The 17,027-nt window shown below is 39.3% G+C and overlaps 1 protein-coding gene across 1 annotated transcript in view; it reads left to right on the top strand.

Annotated features, from left to right (window-relative positions):
* The window catches only part of Galnt5 (polypeptide N-acetylgalactosaminyltransferase 5), a 47,612-nt gene that overhangs the window by 11,944 nt on the left and 18,641 nt on the right, over positions 1–17,027 (top strand). Inside the window, exons 2-5 of the mRNA XM_008841749.2 lie at positions 3,833–3,999; positions 6,381–6,500; positions 15,956–16,091; positions 16,647–16,766. Of these exons, the coding sequence (XP_008839971.1) occupies positions 3,833–3,999; positions 6,381–6,500; positions 15,956–16,091; positions 16,647–16,766 (543 nt within the window). The remainder of the gene's footprint in view (positions 1–3,832; positions 4,000–6,380; positions 6,501–15,955; positions 16,092–16,646; positions 16,767–17,027) is intronic.

Genomic DNA, 17,027 nt, shown 5'->3' on the forward strand with positions numbered 1-17,027 from the left:
GCTAGAGGCTTGCGGTAATACAGGAAGAAAGCAGATTTGACACACACTCAGAAATTTCTAGATTTAGAAGATAAGAACATAAAAGCTATAAATGAATGCTGTGAAAGAAATGCAGGCAGATGTTCAGAACAATAAGACAGCTGGACTTTGACCAGAGTAAGCTCTGTGGAGGCATTACTGAAAGCAATGCCCCAGTAAACAGATGAAACCATCCCTGCGGTGGTCACATTGATGGGACAAAGCTCAAGACCCAGTTCTGAGAAGGCTCCATTTAGTGACTGAGAGGTAGGGGGGGAGGTAAGAAAGAGACTGAAGGAGAGGTGAGGGATAGGTGAAAACCAGGAGGATATAAGGTCTCAGGAGACCAAAAAAAGAGAAAAGGGAGAACAATTTAAGAACAGACCTGTCAATATGTCAACTACCCCTGTGAGGCTCATCAGTGTAAGGGGAGCCTGCCCCACTGATAATTTGAACAGAGAGAGAGAGAGAGAGAGAGAGAGAGAGAGAGAGAGAGAGGGATTTCAATTCTATTTGTACCTTCTCTCACACCCATAAATATGACTTGGTCCTTCGGGAGAGGGAGGGGAACAGGGTCACAAATGTGCCCTAGATCCCACCTAGCTACTCTTCTGCTTTCTAAGATTTGTCCCAAAATATTCACAAAATACTGTTTGTTCCTGCACTTGGCATTGACTGTTCATTGCACTCTAGCCCCACACATTCCCTGCATAGCAAACCATGGCTGCATCACTTCGATGCTTACCACTGCAGCTGCCAAAAACTGAAATCTTGGAGATGTTTTCTTACCTTATAAAAGAAATTCAAGTTTAAAGTTTGTCTATTTCCAAAATTATTCTTCAATTGTTGGTAATTATGCAGTCAAATACAACTGTTTATTAACCTTTGGCATGCCTTCAGTTTGTGTCTGTCCTTTATCTAATTTTTCTAACTTTGAGTGTCAATATAATTTATAGTGAAGTATTATAATTAATTATTAGATTTTTGTAAAAATTCATAAACTTTAAAGAGACTCCAAATACTATTTTTTAAAGAAGGAAGAAAGAAAAAGGAAAAACAACTATAACATTTCTGTAAGTTATAAGTAAACCCACCTTTGGGTGACAGGTAAGAGGATAGTCCCACATTTGAAGAACTATAGACATGTTGCCCCTCAGGAGAATTCTATTTCCTGCTTTAACTTGTTAAGTCATTGTGGCAGGCTGATGGAAATGATCCCCCAAAGATATATTTACTTTCTAATCCCCATAACCCATGACAATTACCTCACCTAACAAAAAAGTGAATATTATGGGGCAAAACGTGTAGTTATTAGACAGTAGGTAGAGGCTGGGGGAATTTTGGTAAATATGGTAGAAAACATCTAGAATGGTTTGAACAGGTTGTTAAAAACAATGTGGATGCTAAATATGCTGGTGAGAGTGAAAAGTGAGGCAAATGCAGAGAAGGATCTAACACCTCTGTGTTTATGGTGTCATCGAAGAATATTGACAAAAACACAAACATTGCAAGTGCTTCCAGTGGCATTAGCAAAGATTAAGGAGAGGTGACTGGGAATGGGAAGGAAGGTAATGTGTGATGCAGAGTGACAGCAAGTTTGGCTAAACTTGTGTCTGATATCACATGGAAATAAGTAGAACTTTCAGATGATGGTCTTGGATACTTAGTAAGGACAATGCCATGCAGTCTTAAAGGTGTGACTGGTTTCTTCTTTCTGCTCAGAGAAAATTTAAGAGAGAAGCGATAAATTAGTGAAGGAACTGATGAGCAGAATTGGTAGCTGTTACAGCAGACACAGGAAATTCATATAGTCCTTAAAAGGAGTTAGGAATGGCTCATACTTTACAGAAGTTCTGATGCATGTGTCCTTTGTATAGAAAAAATTAGTTTAGGCAGCCTGTTATTATGTGTTAACACTAGACATCTGATTGAAATGTGTTCTTCAGACTTTCCATTACCTGAAAATTTAGGACACGTTCATATTAGACCTCTACTATTTTCTTAAGATCAGTCACATATTACTAGAATTACTAGGAGAATGGAGTGCCTCATTTTAGAGCTTCTACCTCCAAACTGAACTGTCCATGACTTGAGTCATTCTTTGGTCTCTTATTATATTTTATTTTGTTTTCTTTTTAAAAAAAAGATTCTCAATTTCTATGCAAACTTTCCAAATCACTTTCCTGGGGTTGAAAATTGAATATCTGTGTTTTTCTAAGGCTTTATTGGTCCTTATACTAACCAACCATTTTGGGAGAACATTGAAATTACAGACCATAACTGGTTTTGCTTCTTATTCTTTAAGAACATGTACTGTATCAGATATATGATAGGCAAGGCAGGTTTTCAGTCCCTGCCTTATAGTTGGCAAATTAAAGTTAAAAGAAGTTGTACATTCCTCCAAACCAGTAGAGGTAACTGATATGTGACCACATGTTTATTTGATTCCAAAACCCACACTATTAGTGCAGAAAAGCCAGCACAGACCAATGGGACAGAAACTATATCATTTTGCACCATTTGGAGAAGTGCGTGATAATGGCATCTCAAGCAATTGCTGTGCTATTGAACTGAATTATCTTGACAATAGCACTTGGACAACTATAAATAAAGCACCGAGCAAATTCAGTTTGTTTTACTTTAGCATTTTCTCTTATGTGTCTCTTATTCAGTGAGCCAACAGTCCACAGAAGCACTCTCACAAATGCCACAGCTTGCTAGCTAGTTTTATTTTTGTGGATCCAAAACTTCCTAAATGGTTTCTTCTAGAAGCCATTTGGACCAGAGTTTCAGTTCGAGATCTGCAACTTACTAACAACAAAACAGTTAGTCTGTCAGTGACTTCAGCCACTCATCTATTTAAAAGGGAGAGGTTAAAGCTTCACATTGAAATAAGACAGTGCTTATAATATTTATTTACATTCATCACTGGTTATTACATTACCAAAGGAGGTGTGTTATCAGAATGGCAAGCACTCTTTGGGAGCTTCCACTGGGAGCTGCCCTGCATCACGTATCTCAGGCAGGACACAGAAAGCCCAAGCGATGAGGAGCATGAGGAAGCCCAGGGCCATGTGCAGCCCACCTGAGCACCTGTTCCCACCACACTCTCGTTTCCATGCCAGAAAAATGACTTCAAGTGTGGCAACTCCACAGCAAGGAACCTCAGAATAGAGAAGGCTGGAGTTTAAATATTTGGCACAGGTACATTCATATGCGTAGTGAAAGAAAGTATGTGCCTTTTGAGGTTAACAAGACCAAATGTCTTGTTATATGGGCAGTGAGAAACTATTTAGTGACATTAAATAACTCAGAATACTCTCTTCTGGCATATAATGTAACAATAGCCACCATTTAGTGAACTCCTATGTCAGGAAAAGAGCTAGGTGGTTTACTGGGCTGTAAAACTGAGTGAACCATTACCTCATTTTGCAGATATGAAAACTAAGGCAGAGAGAGATTAAAGAGGTCAGTACAGGTAGTTAATATATTGGTGGGAAGATTAAACTAGAGTCTTACCACCTACTAAGTCCTTACCCTTTCTCCTCAGTGGGATGCCTCAAAGGAAGTGCTCAGGTCCCCATTGTTAGTCCTTTGCAACCAATGCTGTTACTGGTTAGCCTTCTGCTGCTCCTTTATTTTTCATGTCCCACCACCACAAACAAAGGCATGTGGTAAAAGGAACATAGGTATACATATAATTGATGATCGATATTTGTGTGTATGCATGTGTGTGCACGAACAGTGATGATTTTTCAAGCTACTCTGTGCATCTTGGTGGCATCTTTTACACTCTACTTATATCCTGACCTAGGTGTGCAGAGCAGCTAGTCCATGATAACCTCCCAACCACCAGCGTCATCATGTGCTTTGTGGATGAGGTATGGTCTGCTCTCCTGAGGTCTGTTCACAGCGTCCTCAACCGTTCTCCTCTGCACCTCATCAAGGAGATTCTGTTAGTGGATGACTTCAGCACTAAAGGTAAGAAAAGTCCAAGCTTGATAGGAAGTAATAGTAGTTTGTGTGGCATGGGAGTGCAAAATCATTGTTTCTGTGGAGCCTTAAAGGCATACATCTAAGCATCTATAGACTAGTATTAGTCATCCAGGGGTCAGCTTTGCCAGCTGTTGAGGCATTCCAACTGTGACTCCTTGCCTCATAGGAATGGTTTTTAAAGCTGCAGCTCCCTGGAGACAGTCATTTTGAATCCAGAGGATGCTCTCTGTAAGTTGAACAAGCCATTTTTCATAGAATTTGATGAGTCAAGTCCACACAATAAATGAAATTATTGCTCCTCTGTCAATAACTAAAGATAAGCTTTATGGAAAGCAAATCAAGTCCTCTGGCTTCCTTCTTAAGACTAAGGTAGATCCCATGTTCAATTAAGTATGGAGAAGACAAAATTTCAGTGGGATCAGAAAGAAGTAGTTCCAGTGCTGTTTCAAAGTAGAATCTCATCAGTTTCTAAAACTTGTCCTTATTTGTTACATTGAAGAATCTCACTCTGCATTGTGCAATTATTTGTGTATATGGGAGGTCTCACAGGCCTAGTGAACGACACAAAGGCATCCCAAAATGCAACCCACTTTTTAAATTTTAAAAAATTATTAAGGATGCAGTGTTAGTAGAATATCAGTTTTAATCTGTAACTATGGTGGTGTGAGTGCTTCCTTTGACCTTGGCATTCCTACCATAATCATACTGGGCTCAAGAAGCAGTAAGATGCCAGAGGAAAACTCAAAACCTTAAAAGTAGTATTGAAAGCAAGCATAGAAATAGGATCCAGGTACCAAGCAAGAAAAGTCCTTTCATAAGGACAGATTCAATTTTTGTGGGACCCAGAACTCACACAGTAGTGAAGTGAGCTGTAAAAATATTCCTGGAAAGCCAGATGTGGTGACACATACCTGTAATCCCAGCACAGGAGGACTGAGGCAGGAGAATCAAGAGTTCAAATTCAGTCTGGGCTACATAGTGAGATCCAAATAAAATAAAATCCTGGAATCAGTTAGTAGCTCAAAATAACTGTGACTCTTCTAAGTCTCAAAAATATATGTTTAAACACGTAAAATGTTCCTTCAGCTGAATCCCTCAGCAGCTTGTAGGAATGACTTTTTAATATGGACAGAATCTGAACTAATGACTTTTAACCTTGCAACAAAGAATCTACAAAGTCACTGAACTATGTGCCCTTGGGACATGGACATCTGCCATTGGTTCCTAGGAACCTCAACTTGCTACTCTGTCCCAAGATAGTGAAAAAATGTATATATGCTTGAGAATAAACATATCAAGGCACTGAAAGGCAGCGCATCTTCACTGAAAGCAATGAAAATTTGTGTGTATGAGATGTTTGTGTCATTCACTAGGCCTGTGAGACCGCCCATATACACACACTCACATTTGTGTGTATGAAATGTTTTAGGTCATCGGATGAAAGGGCAAGATTATCTGATAAGATAAGGATGGGTCCAAGTTTGTAGCACCCCAAAATTGATGCAGGAGAAACTTTTAATAAAATTATGGGTGAGGCCTAGCTCAAGGGCACACACAGTTCCAGGAGACATCTGGGGTAATGGGTGCCCTCAGAGTTTGGGCCCACTCTTATAACTAAAGTTAATAGTCAGGCTGATTATTCAGGTATAACTATAACGTGGCATAGTAAAACTATAATAACTAACTAAAGAGAGGAAAGGATGTGCTAAGATGATACCAGAAAGTCCCACGACCAGACTCACAGAGGAGGACTGAACTTTATCAATCCCAGGACTGCCCTTATTTGTATGCCCCTCATTTGCATGGCAGTGATTATATAACTGGAAACATGCATAGAACCCCAATTGTACATTGACCAATCCGGACTGCCCTCCTTCACGTGGTAAGAATTACATGCCTGGAAATTACACACAAAGAAACTCATCCTAATCAAACAAGTCCTTCTCCAAATGGAGACCTTTGTAGTGGTTTGTCCTATGCTATAGGCAGTATTCTGGCTGTTACTTAGCCCATTGAGGACACTTAATACTTCATAAATGGTTCATCAGGAAAAAGTGGGGGAGTGGAGAAGACCTAGAAGAAATAAGGGTAGAGGTGGATGACAGCACTTAACCAACTACAGCTGTTCCAGCTTCTTTACGAATTTTCTTAGAGTCTTCTCAAGGCTTTGAGAAATCAAACAACTGAGAATTACAATTCGGACAAAGTCTTTTCAATAAAATGACACTAGAAAGTAAAATTATAGGGCAAGAGATAACTTTTAGTAACTGGAACAAATTCATAGTTTTGGAATTTGACATTGCAAAGGCACTTCTGATAGAAACCTGGTTAATTAAAGTATTTTTTTTGTTCTTACTCTCATACAGAATACCTAAAAGCTAATTTGGATAAATACATGTCTCAGTTTCCAAAAGTACGGATTCTTCACCTCAAAGAGAGACATGGCTTAATAAGAGCACGGCTGGCAGGGGCACAGAATGCAACAGGTAAGAGAGAAACTGCTGCTTTTCTCACTGATTTTTTTTTTTTTTAAGTTAACAGTGCCTTTCAAACACATACACAATTTTAAAGGGACAGAACAAGAACAACCACATGTTTATCATTTAAGTCTATCAATTTTCAGCCCTTTGAAAACATGTTTTGTCATACATATACACAGACACATGTGAGCATATATACACAAACTGGTTTTCTTGAACCTTTGAAAGGGAATTTACAGACATGATTGTCTATGGCTGTTTTTCACTGGACATTACTGAAGAGTAGGGGCATTCTCTTAATTAAACATAAGGTTCACACCTGAATAGCACCAAATACTTATAAGTATTCTCATTGTTCTCAATATTTTTAAGTTCGGAATCAAATTAAATTCCACACACTGCATTCAATGTTTTAGTCCTTTCAGTCTCTCAGTCTAGAATAGTCAACTCAGCATCACACACTGTATTTGATATTATTGTGGTTGCTTTTAATATTCCAGGCAATATACTTAGTACAATTGCCTGAGTTCTGAAAGATTCTGTGTCCTCATGTTACCTGTAGGATGAATGTTTTGGATGTGAGAAATGTGTGCAGTTCTTCTTCAGGTGGTAGGAGTTGCACATTTGTTTCTTCACATCGTGTCAGCTTGTCTCATAGCTGCCAATACTGAGTTTGAAAACCTGGTTCAGATTTGACAACTAGACAGACCTCTCCTTTGGGGGTGGGAAGTAATTTGTGGGTTAATACTTTGATCCATAAGATTATCCTAATTTCCACACATACACATTTTATGCAGTGGTTTCACCTAAACTGATGATTCTTGCTTGAATCAGTTATTATACCGAGGACTGTAAAACAGTCTCTCCATAATTCCTTCCACTTTTTTGAAGCTTGCATTTATTTAAACTAAGGAAACATTTCTCTGTCCCTGTCTCCTCCCTTCTTCCTTCTCTTCTACCCTCTCTCTTCTCCAACTCCCTTCCTAACCTTCCCTCTCCATTAAATACACCTGCCACTCTGGATTTATGGAAATTTTATGCGTAGAGCTCACCATTATTCTTTCAGGTACACACACACACATTGTCTCAAATTTGACCTTGAGCCTCATTAAGCCCGAGCTTTTTAACCGGACTCCACAAATACTTGAAAAAAAATTTCAGAATCTTTTAATTCTTTTTTAAAAAATCTTTTTGTATTTTTTTATTGAACTTATATGATTTTCATACAATACAGTTGATGGCATTTGAATTTGCTCCCCTCCTCCCACTGGCATTTGGATCTGCTCCACGTCCTCCCACTGACCAATTACTCTCATATATATATGGCCTATAAAGTCTGATTTGTATCCCCAAAAGCCCTTTAATGTGGATCCATCCACTGGACCCACCAAGAGTCCCATCCTTATAAAAAACTGTCTTTTACCCTCCCAGCAGCCATCAACTACCAAAAACTCCTTAGGTTTGGTTGGAATTTCTTACCCACTTCCACAAGTCTATGCAGGGATTTGTCTGGTTTGAGCTTGCATAGAACTTGTGCATACTGTCACCATTCCTGTGAGTTCATATGGGTAACTGACCAGCTGTCTGGAAGATTGTTTCCTTGTGGTCATTTACCCCCTCTGGCTCTTACAGTCTTTCCACCTCCTCTTCCACAGTGATCCCTGAGCCTTGGAAAGCAGAGGTTTGAAATAGCTGTCCTATTTTTGAGTCCCCATTCCTCTTCTCTGAACTGTCTTTTTTTCCCCATAGCCCTCTCTGTGTTTCCAAAGAGAAACGTCCCTTCTTTTCCTCTTCTCTTTCTTATTTGTAGATGTTGTTGAGTGACTGAAAGGAGGCAAATCTTTTCTGTCAGTGAATATTCTATAAATCCTAAAAACTTGGGTTCATTTTTACATCTTCTATTCATTCTCTGCAGTAACAGCTGATCTTGTATATCAGATGTGAATCTAAATACCTTCCTACCAACTGATTTAATCTTCACAACACCTGTGAAAAGCAGAGGTACACAATACAGTCCAGTTAGTCCAATAATGCCTAACTCACACTGGACAGACTGAGAATCTGGCAGTTGCTCAGTATAAGAGGCTGAGTGCCTCAGCAGTCCCAATTTGTCACTGAAAGCCTAGAGAATTCCTGGAGACTACCTAGTCCTTATTCCACATTGGAAGCTCAAATAAATTGGGTTTTGATACCAGCAAAGGACTGCAGGAGAAGCAGCAGCACAGTAGACAAAGTTGCCAGTGAGAGTGAAGGCAAGCAGTCAAAATACAAAGCTCTCTTCTTCCATATGCCCTTTTATCTAGGCCAGCACTGGACATCATCACCCACATTTACAGTAGGTCTTCCCATGTCAATTAACCCGACCAAGAAAATCCTTCACAGGAGTGCCCAACATATTGTCTTTTAACAGCTTTTAGCTTCACTCAAGTTGACAATCAAAATTCTCTATCACATTTTTTAAAAAGAAATTTTAAGTAAGCAACATGTATGTCACATCAAAATTGGCATTGTGGTGATAGCTAAGAGTTTAAAATTTTTATTTATTCTCATTGATCAATTATAATGTTAGCAATCAAACCCAGGGCCTTATGCATACAAAGCACATGCTTTATCACTGAGCTCTGTGCCAAGCATTGATTTCACTGTTTTATCATATAATCTTTGTACAAAATAATACATTTATTCATGTGTGTCATTGATATTGGTAATCCTCTACTACCCTCTCCTGAGAAGTTATGTTTGAAAAAATTAAATGTTTTTCCATGCCTAATTTCCTTAGGAAAGTAAATATGTATGAGTGATGCAGAAATATGATGGTCAAGAAATAGATTAGCTAGGTAATTTTTCAGCTGATGTGGCTGAAAAATAGTCCCAGAGAGATAGAATATGTACACATGTTCTAGTGCACACATGAGCTTCACATACTCAAGGCAAAGAAGGACCTCATTATGCCTGAAGAGAACTGACCAGAGAGGAGAGTAGCAAGAGATTCACTTGGAGGAAAAGACAAAAGTGAAACTTTCATACAGTTTTGGATGCCACGCAAGGAATGTAAACATGACCCTTGACATGACTTGAAACCAGCAGAGGGCATTAAATGGTGAGTTAAATTGTCTGATTTTAGTTTAAAACACTCACCCTCATCTCCATATAGAAAATGGTTATCAGAGAGATGAGAGCAGTAGAGAGTCCAGTTACGAGGTTATCACAGTTGTCCAGGGCCAGGAGGAAACAGGGCTACGGAAGGAAGCAGTGAGAGTCACAGTTACTGGGGACATGGAGCTTACAGAACTCATGGTCAGATGAGATGTGAAGAGAGGGAGAATGGGAGACTCAAACACAAACCCTAGAATTGGAATCTCAGCAACTTGACGCATGGTGGGATTGTTAGTGGAGGAGTGATTTGGGGTTGCGATGAGTCCTTTTGTTGCCCATCTTTGGTTTCAGATGAAAAATATTCATGTGTCCAAAGCTAATGCATACAGGATAAAAAACATACCGCTTACAAAAAATATTCCTCCCAGCCTGCACAGAGTACAAAATATGCTGGTAATGGTGTCCCAAACATTCCAACTATTAGGTAGCAGGGGATGCACTCTTCGGGTGAACAGGGGCAGTTAGATGCAATTCTTTCCTTAACATACTATTTTTGAGTTTAGTAAATCCAAATGTAAAAAATATAAATTTGGGTCTTAATTTATTAAGACCCTGGACAATATTAGCTCAGTTTTGACAAAGTAAATTTCAAACTATTTTGACAATGGCTCATATTAAGAAATTATTTACATCACAATCAGTTAACACGTGTAATTACATACATGACCACATGACATTTTATCAAATAATATGTGCAATAAATTCTAAAACCTTTCTATGTTCCTGTTTTTAAAATTTCTGGGCAATCCCTCTAAATCGATTGAATGATTCATTAAGGGGTCACAGATCTCTGTAAAACCCCAGCTAGGTGTGTCTTAATTGATTACCACTTCCTAGTAAGAGATTCTGTTCTCTCTCTCTCTCTCTCTCTCTCTCTCTCTCTCTCTCTCTTTCACTTTTGTAGGACTATCTCACTGTAATTATAATAAAAATAAATTTCTTTAAAATAAAAATGTAAAAAGATATATAAAGCACAGTTCCTTTCTAACACATAAAATGAATGCATATGTATATAGTTGTATACAACCAGTCCTCCACATGTACGGGTTCTGCGTCCATGGATCCAACTGTGTATTAAAAATATTTGAAAAATGCATCTGTACTAAACATACACAGACTGTTTTTACTTGTCTTTATTCCCTAAATAATCTAGTATAATAACTATTTACATAGCATTTACTTTGGATTAGGTATCATAAGTAATCTAGGAATGGTTTAAAGTATATAAGAATATTTGTGCAGGCTATATGCAAATACCACACACACACATACACACACACACACATATATGAATGACTTAAGTATCAGAGAATTTTGTTTTCATGAGGCACCCTGGAACCAACCCTCTATCAATACTAAGGGATAATTGTATATATAAAACATTAAATAATAAGTTCATAAATTCTCTATCAAATTGCTATAAAGTTTCAGAAAATGTATTCTCACTTTATATTCCCATCTGTGGATGGTGTGGTTGGAGGGCTATGCTTTGAGCAGCATTACTGGAAGGCCAATAATAAGCCTTTGAAAAATGGTGTGAGCCGTTTCATGACAGTTAGTAGCCACTTTGCATACGGATGCACCCAGGCTGCCTGAAGTGTGCCTGACATCTGTGCCAAAGTTTTCCAAGGCTCTACTTCAGGGATTGCTTTGAGCAGGTCTAACTAGCCTATTATTCATTAGACGGATGGTCTAATTCACCTGAGCATTCCATGGTCCTACAAATATGCTTTACAAATGGGTTGGGCATTGCCCAGCATTTGAAGACTCCCTGAAAACAAGAAATCAGCAAACATACTAAGCAGAAATACTCTTAAGAATGTCTCAAAAAAGAGATAAAAATTAAGAAACTGAGTCCATCATCTGGCAGGCCTTGCCAGCTCTGTTCTCAAAGTATTTAGCCATTGAGAGTCAAAGAAAAAGCCACCAGCAAGTAAGGATGAATCTAGACATCCAAGGACACAGTGAAATCAAAGTCAAACAGCCCATTTTTACCCCGACGGTCTTATCAGTCCTTCTGAACATATAAAAGGATCATCTACAGAATAATCAGTGTCCAAACAATGAGCTTACCATTAGAAATGTCCGTAATGCCCTCAGAGTTCATGGCATCTGAGTTTAATGCAGGCAAAAAGAACAATTCAATCAGTTGCTAACTGAGTGAGGAGATTAAAAGGCCTAAGCAAGACTTTAGAATTTGATGGACAATAGATGATCAAGAATTGTTCACCACAGGAAGGTCTGCAATGAAGTAGGACAACTCCCAGTGAGAATCAAGATAAGAGTCACATTCTCATTTGCTCTGTGACAAGTCACTTAGCAAAATTCTTACCATTGCTGTGAGTACTCATAGACTCAGGTAACTTTAAGTGACTATAGAACAAGTGATATCAAACTCTTGGCCTACTCTAAGGTTTCCCGAAAAGCACCAGCGACCATCATTCCATAAACTTCTATATCCTGACTCTGCTGCCGAATGAAAGGTGGTTTCCTCAGTATCACTTAGAAGTCATTATATAAAATTAAATGTCAAGCCAGTCCTACATTCCTCAAGAAACTGTAAACACAATACTCTAACACAACTACTTGGTGATGCAACAGTATCCATGCTGATCTAGTACATGTTAGTTCTGGGGGTGGGGTAGGGCCATGCTCAACAGGGAGCTAAAGCTGTTCAGCACACTGGATAGTTGGGGTTGGCCAATTTTTTTTTTTTTTTTTTAGTTATTAATAAAATCCATCTCCAAACAATCCAACATTCCTGGGACCCAGTCTTAGGAAACAGAAAATTCTGCCAGGTTATAAACAAGTTTGGGTTAATGTCTCTAAATCAGTTTTTAAAATTTATTGGAAGAAAAACAAAACAAAATAATAATAATAATAATTTAAAAAAACAGTAAGGCCCACTAGCCATTTGTTAAAAGGCTGAGTGTTAGGTAGATCTTAGGAAGATCCCCATAAGGTAAAGCTCAAAGAAGACAACTTGTTTGTGTATAACTTCAGTCCTATGCTCATTTCCTTTGCCTCCCAGCCTCTCTGGATCAGCACGACTGCACAACATTCACAGATGATCTGTACCACAATTAGAAACAGTACTGAGAGCCAGCTACACAGAAAGCTCTTGTTTTCTTATCTAACGCAATCCTGAGATTTTATTTTAAAATAAAATATGTGAAAATGGAGCAATGGTAGGAGATTCTCCTCATCCCCCAAATAAAGCAGTATCATATTCCAAAATATGTTTGGGGCAGGTGCTACTTCCCTCAGGTCCTGGCAACAAATGAATGAAAATCTTTTGAGGAAGGCTCTGGGCCTGGTGGGAAATGAATGCAGATTTGGAGCCCTATCCTGCTGCTGCTGAGGACCCAGGAAGGTTATCCAAGCTCCTTGGGCTCCATAAGCCTGCTGTGGGGTGGAGAAAGTGGTGGGGTAGAGACTTCAACTACCTCATTTCAACTCTGGGTTGGAACGGCTTATAAGCAGAATTGATGGGAGAAAGGAAGCTGTGCTTAACAGACATTAGCATTAGCTAAGCCAACTTTCACAAGCCACACTTCCATGCCCTATCCACCCAAAAGACCCTGTATGCCTTGCCACAGCAGGAGAGAGGTCTATGCCGGAAGGAAGTGCTTAGGGGGTATGCTGGTCTGCTCAGACTGAAATGACAGAAGTCTTGAGACATGGTTGTGATAGCTGAGAAGCCCGAAATCAAATGTCATCAAATTTTCAATATCTAGAATGCTCTGCTTCTTCCTCAAAGATGGTGTCATGTTGTTTTATCTTCAAACCCAGATGGGCAAAAGGGGCCAACAAGTTCCCCTGGTTCTCCTTTTTAAAGACATTAACCCCATTCAGAAGGGCCTTGCCTTCATGATCTAATCATCTTCCAAGACTCCACCCTCCTAAACCTTAGTAAGTTAGGTAATGTAAATTTGTATGTAATTTAATATGTAAATTTGGAGCATGTATATGCATTCAGGCCAGAGCAGGGGAAATGAACTTTCATTGTCACACAAGCTATCATACACCCAAATTAAGGATTCCCCAGCATTGGGGCTGGAGAGATGGCTCAGGGATTCCGAGCACTGGCAGCTCTTGCAGAGGACCCAGTTTTAGTTCCAAGCACCCACATGGGTGCTAACAACTGTTTGTAACTCCAGTTCCCACTTCTGACCTCCATGGGTATTTCATGACATAGGTGCACTTACATTCATGCAGGCAATATACTCACATGCATAGACTGAAATTAATTAATTAAATATTTTTTAAAAGAATTCCCACCATGACAAGTGTACCTATCTGCAGAAATAGGAAGCCTCAGAAGGGACTTCTTTAGCTGGTTCACAATCTAAAGAGACTTCTCAGAAATTGCTCACCAAGTCCTTTGATCAAGCGTTCCAGTCTTTTACCTTGTTGCAAAAATCTCACTGGTGGTCAGGTAGTCACTATGATACTGAATTTGATTATGGGATGGTTTACATATTTCAGTGACGTGATCTATCATCCAAGGAATTATTCTCACCATGCTCTTTAAGCCTTCTCATGTGCTAAGTTATGCTTGTTTGTGGAATTTTACTTCTAAGAACATGGGTAAAGGAATGAACTGCCTGTTTCCTAATATCACACTGGCACTAATTAGCTGAGCAACCTTGGAAAGTTACTTAAGCTATTTGTTCCTCAGGTTCTGGTTTTTTAAATCAGAATGAAAATCAGGTCTGTGTTTCAAATTGTAGTAAGGAGGAGATAAGGCAAGCATGCGGAATGCAGCGCTTGGTGGGTAAGACCTGATTCTGGAACAGTCTGTGAAAACAACAATCGAAATGAAGGTAGCAGTCCCTGTTGCACCACTCACGGCAACATGGTCCAGGAGAAGCTAAACAGGAAAATGAACTGGCTTCTCCAATGTTCCCTTTGTCCTTACAGAACGGCACTGCTGGAGGTGAGCAGTGCGTCAGTGCTGCTCACCGCTGAAAAAGCCCCAAGCAAAGCTTCCCCGCACCCCCTACACCCCCACAACCCCCCGCCGCTTCATAGCTCTGTGAACAAGGTGAGGCCTGAGAAGGGCAAGGAGGGGGAAAGCACTGAGAAAAATGCACTCAAGGTCTTCACTGGCTGCCCACAGGGTGGTCTTAGCAGTGGCTCTCTGAATAGGAGAACTGGGCTAGAATGGTAGACCCTGCTCCCTGATGCAGCTCCCTGTAGAAACAGCAGTACACTGGCTGCCAGCACTGGGTAGAGAGTGAATTTCCCTCACATGACCTGCCAGGTAAAGCCTACATAATCACTTTGGGTTGGGCTGATTCTTTCAGTTATTATTAATCACACAGCCTCACTGTCCAGGCACATTTAAAGCACTGTGCATACTACTAAGGCTTCATTGGAAGAGTCTTACCTCCCTCAAGGAACAGGGACAAGCCATTCTTTTAAATACTTCTGCCTTGCAAGGTTTTTTTTCTTTGTTTTCCTCTTATAACTCTATTTTTCAAATAGTGATAGTATACACAATGTTAAATTGCCTGTCAGAGATGGTTTTTAAGTGGACAATCAGAAGTGTTAAGTGCACTCACAAATCCTACGGTCCATCTCAGGAACCCTTTTCATCTTGCCAAAACAAACTCTACCCACTCAACAACACTCCACTCCTTGCTCCCATTCCAGTACCTGCTCCCATTCCAGTACCTATTAGTCTTGCTGGTTCCTCTAATTTCTTTTCACCCTTATTATGTGGAATGAATGTTTCTCTTTATCATTCCTGTGGCCTAATTTATCATTTCAAGTCCTCCTGGTCTCCTCTAAAGGAAAATCCCATGTATGACCCCTGGAGTTAATGGAGTGTTCCTTCCTTAAAGGGACTTGAGTAAATACATTCTTTCTGTTTTGTGTTTTATTTGTTTGTTTTGCTTGTTTTGTTTGAGATAGTGTCTCCCTGTAGCTCCAGCTGGCCTAGAACTCACTATGTAGACCAGGCTGGCCAGAAATCATAGAGATCTGACTGCCACCACACCCAGCTTGAGCAACCACTCTAAATACTAAGCATTCCCTTCTGAAAGTTTTTGCTTTCCATTCTGAGTAGCTTATCAATTGTTTGCAAACAAACATAAAGGGCAAAGGGTGCTTTCTTCATAAAATTCCTATGTCCACAATTTCTTTGCTTTAGTACAAAATAACATTGTAGCAACCAGGAAGTCAGTGAGAAGAGAAAGTTGCTGTGTACAGTCACACTTCAGCAGCCCCAACACCTGTGAGGATAATGTGCACACTTCGCTGTATCAGATTTTCAAATGATTTTTTTTATTACTTTGCAGGTGATGTGTTGACATTTCTAGACTCTCATGTGGAATGTAATGTTGGTTGGTTGGAACCTCTTCTGGAAAGAGTTTATTTGAATAGAAAAAAAGTGGCCTGTCCAGTAATTGAGGTCATCAATGACAAGGATATGAGGTAACATTGCCAGGTCCCAACACTGCAAAGCACACCTGGAAGTATGGTCCTCATAGGGGCCCTGTTAAAAATCTAAGAAGCATAGTCTATTCACCTAAATGATTGAAAGCATATGATAGATGTCTTGGATAAGAACATATCAATTCAGTAATCTATTTGGTCACTACATAAATGTTTACCCCTAAATGTCAATAAGCCATCTATTAATTATCTAATTTATCATCCAAACTTCCATATATTTATTTTCCTCAAATTTAATTATGCTTTTTATGGAAACTATATAATTACTTCTGAATTGTTATTTTTTTCTCTCAAATGCCCAGGATATAATAAACGGTGAGTAAGCAAGCAATCAAGCCAATTAGCTATGAAACGCAAGTTGTACTCTTAAGATTTCTTGAATTGTTATTAAAAGGTGATGGTCTAGAATCACATGCATAAATGCCTGTCTTGACTGAATAAGTCATGAAGCTGAGTTAGTGACGTTGATAGAAACATGTGTAATCTCCAGTTGTATTTTGGGTTTCGTTTGTTTTATGGTTTCTCCTGGATTAGTTACATGACAGTGGACAACTTTCAAAGAGGCGTTTTCACGTGGCCCATGAACTTTGGCTGGAGAACAATTCCTCCAGATGTTGTTGCAAAGAACAGAATTAAAGAAACTGACATAATAAGGTAATTTGTGGGGTTGAAAACTAGACAGCAATCATAAGCCCTTTTGTAAAGACAGAAAATAATTTCAAAAAACAGTTGTATCCTCTCATTCTGTAGAATGACAAGAACCACAGGCTTAAACTAGGCACGGCGATGCACACCTGTGATCCCAATCTCAGGAGGCAGAATACGAGGATCTTAAGTTTAAGAATATTGTAACCTGGTTTCCAATGATGACTCTCTCTCTCTCTCTCTCTCTCTCTCTCTCTCTCTCTCTCTCTC

This window comes from Nannospalax galili, unplaced genomic scaffold (assembly GCF_000622305.1).
Source record: "Nannospalax galili isolate Female #2095 unplaced genomic scaffold, S.galili_v1.0 scaffold1181, whole genome shotgun sequence".
Lineage (NCBI taxonomy): Eukaryota > Metazoa > Chordata > Mammalia > Rodentia > Spalacidae > Nannospalax > Nannospalax galili.